Source organism: Haplochromis burtoni, unplaced genomic scaffold (assembly GCF_018398535.1).
Source record: "Haplochromis burtoni strain Fernald_Lab_line unplaced genomic scaffold, NCSU_Asbu1 Contig_1060, whole genome shotgun sequence".
NCBI lineage: Eukaryota > Metazoa > Chordata > Actinopteri > Cichliformes > Cichlidae > Haplochromis > Haplochromis burtoni.
The window spans coordinates 37,878-40,390 of record NW_024583421.1 but is presented as its reverse complement, the minus strand read 5'-3'; the positions used below and the strand labels follow the sequence as shown (position 1 = coordinate 40,390).

The window sequence follows — 2,513 nt, the reverse complement described above, 5'->3', positions numbered from 1 at the left end:
AGGATAGAAACCTGTAGCGTGGCAGGTGACTGGAGAGGAGGAAGACTTCTGGAGGAGAGACACTTTGGGGACATCTGTGGAGTAAAGACAAACAGTTCATTCTTTCTGTATTATTACTATGACTTGTATTTGAGCTGGAGAGGTGCATAGTGCAGATGAGACGTGAAGAAAAGAGCGCGGACAAGGTGGAGTGGATGGAGACGAGCAAGAGTGGAAAGGAAGGTTTACAAGATGGCAGTGAGACCTGCTGTGATTTAATATCTGAGGATGGTGGCACTGAGACAAATACAGGAGACAGAACTGATGATATTAAAATTATCATAAGGAGTGAGAAGGATTAGAAATGAGTATATCAGAGCTAAAACTGTGGAAGAAGATCAGAGCAAAAATTATTATTATTAAAACCATACTAATTTCTTTTGATGTGATGTAGTTTATAAAATCAAATTACATTTAAAAAATATATCAAAATGCCATGCAAAGTGTCATTATATTAAATTAATGTCATATTAAGTAATAAACTGAGACATATGACTTTTGGTTAACAATCTAATTCTGGTCATAGATTTTACCTGTTTTCATCAGAGAGCTCCTCCCATAGGTCACATACTTCTTCAGCCACTCAGGACAATCCTGGGTGAGGTAGTTCTTTGTCTGTGCGATCCAAGCTCTGTCACTGTCCCACTTGTTTTTGCTGATGACAGCCTGTTGTTTTGCAGCGACCCATGTCTCTTTCTTCAGGTCAAAGCTTATGAAGTCCTCTCCATCATAACCGTATTGGCGATATCCAGTCACTTCACCTGTTTCATCCCATTCACAGCCGTCCATCACCTGGACAATGTGAACACCTGACAGAAAAACAGAGACAAAGACTGCAGTGAACCAGAGAGGCTGCACTAAAGTCTCATACTGACACAGAGACGTGATCAACATATAGAGGATCTACATTTATGGCTGCTTTTGTCTCAGTGGAAGATTTTTAAAACCAATCATCATTAACAATGTAGATTTTAGAAAAAGACACTGGGAAAAAACAGAATTCATTTTCTCCCGTTAGCACATCTACGTCCTGCCTGCAGAGATATCACTGCACAGTTTATCTATCCTGTTGTAGGTGGAGCAACTTCCTGTGAGCTGCAGGATCAGACAAACACACTAAGATGGATCCTGAGCAGCCGACACAGATCCTGATTCTAGATTTACTTTCCATCCTCTGAAACTCTGCAGCCGTTATCAGTCCAACAAAATCCTTCCTGTGAGAAACTAAACACCAGACTGTCCTGAGGTTTTTCTAGAGGTGTCTCTGTTTGTGACCTGACAAAAAGGTGAAAAAGGTTCCTCTAAGATTTTACAACCATGTTGTCATTTTTGTTACATTTAATAAGAGCAGAGGACTGAAACAATAACTCCGACTTTGAATTTGACTCCATGCTGGGACACTTTGGTGTTTTTCAGCGCTGTGACCAGATCAGATTTTGCACTAAAAATATTAAAACATTCACATTAATGATATTATTGAATGTGTAGCACAGAGATCTGTGAGTGTCTTTGAGGACGAACCAGAGCGCCGCTGATGCTGTGGCGAGAGGAGACAGTCTACGGGTGAAGGTGACAGGAAGAACAAGAAACGCCTCAGTGCATCATCATAGGTATTTTCTTTATATAAACATGTAGCGTATGAGCCCACAGGGCCACATGTGACCATGTAGTTATGTCTGTACTGTGGATGATTTTGAAGATGAGCGTCAGTATTTTTAATTGACTTTGTATCATTTATTTTGTACAAGGAAAAGTTGATTAAAGTTGTTTTTACCGGCAGGACTTCTTTAAAGAAGTCCAGACGCTTTTCTTTCCAAGCTCCTTAGAGCACATCTGCATAATGACTGACACCAGCACCACTGACTAACAACGGGCCGCGAGGTCAGTGTCTGATTATAAACACGCAAACTGTCACGATCATCGATCAGTGGCCCTGAGTAACATGTACAGAGTTGAGGAACGGCCTCACAGTCCATAGTTACTCAGTGCTGCTGGTGATCAAACAGGCAAACTTAAGCGATCACTTTACCGGACTGAGGGATGAGTTGGTGTCTGCGCTCCTTCTTCTTTGATCGGAGTTTAACTACAGTGGATGAGAAACACGGGGAGGCCCCGCATAGTTTAGGAACACGCCGCACAGCTGTCACTGAGCGCCGGGTAAAGCAGCTCAGTGACCGAGCAAGAGCGCTGTTTTTTCCTGCAGCTCTTAAATGTCTCGCACACCCGTGATGTCTAATGCAGCGTTCAATGACCCCGCCAAAAATGTCGTTTTTTTCGCTACTCATATGAGGGCTTTCAAACACCACCTGTTGGCGCTAAATACGGTGTCCTGGCGGGGTTTTCTCCAACCTTTACTGCGTCCTGATTTATTAAAAGGCGACTTTTACATCATTTAGTAACCAGACAAATTGGAAAAGTGGCAAATGTTGGCCTAGACGACACCACGGGGCTGTGATCATGTAATTATGTCTGTA

The 2,513-nt window shown here is 42.3% G+C and overlaps 1 protein-coding gene across 1 annotated transcript; it reads right to left on the bottom strand.

Annotated features, from left to right (window-relative positions):
- Positions 1-6: 6 nt before the first annotated feature.
- Positions 7-2,507, bottom strand: LOC106632307 (major histocompatibility complex class I-related gene protein; the record flags this gene model as incomplete). The annotated part of the gene is made up of 2 exons (XM_014330809.2): positions 573-2,507; positions 7-74 (listed from the first exon to the last, which is right to left on the bottom strand). Coding segments are annotated over exons 1-2 (429 nt in total), but the record flags the coding sequence as incomplete, so codon positions are not given.
- Positions 2,508-2,513: the final 6 nt, after the last annotated feature.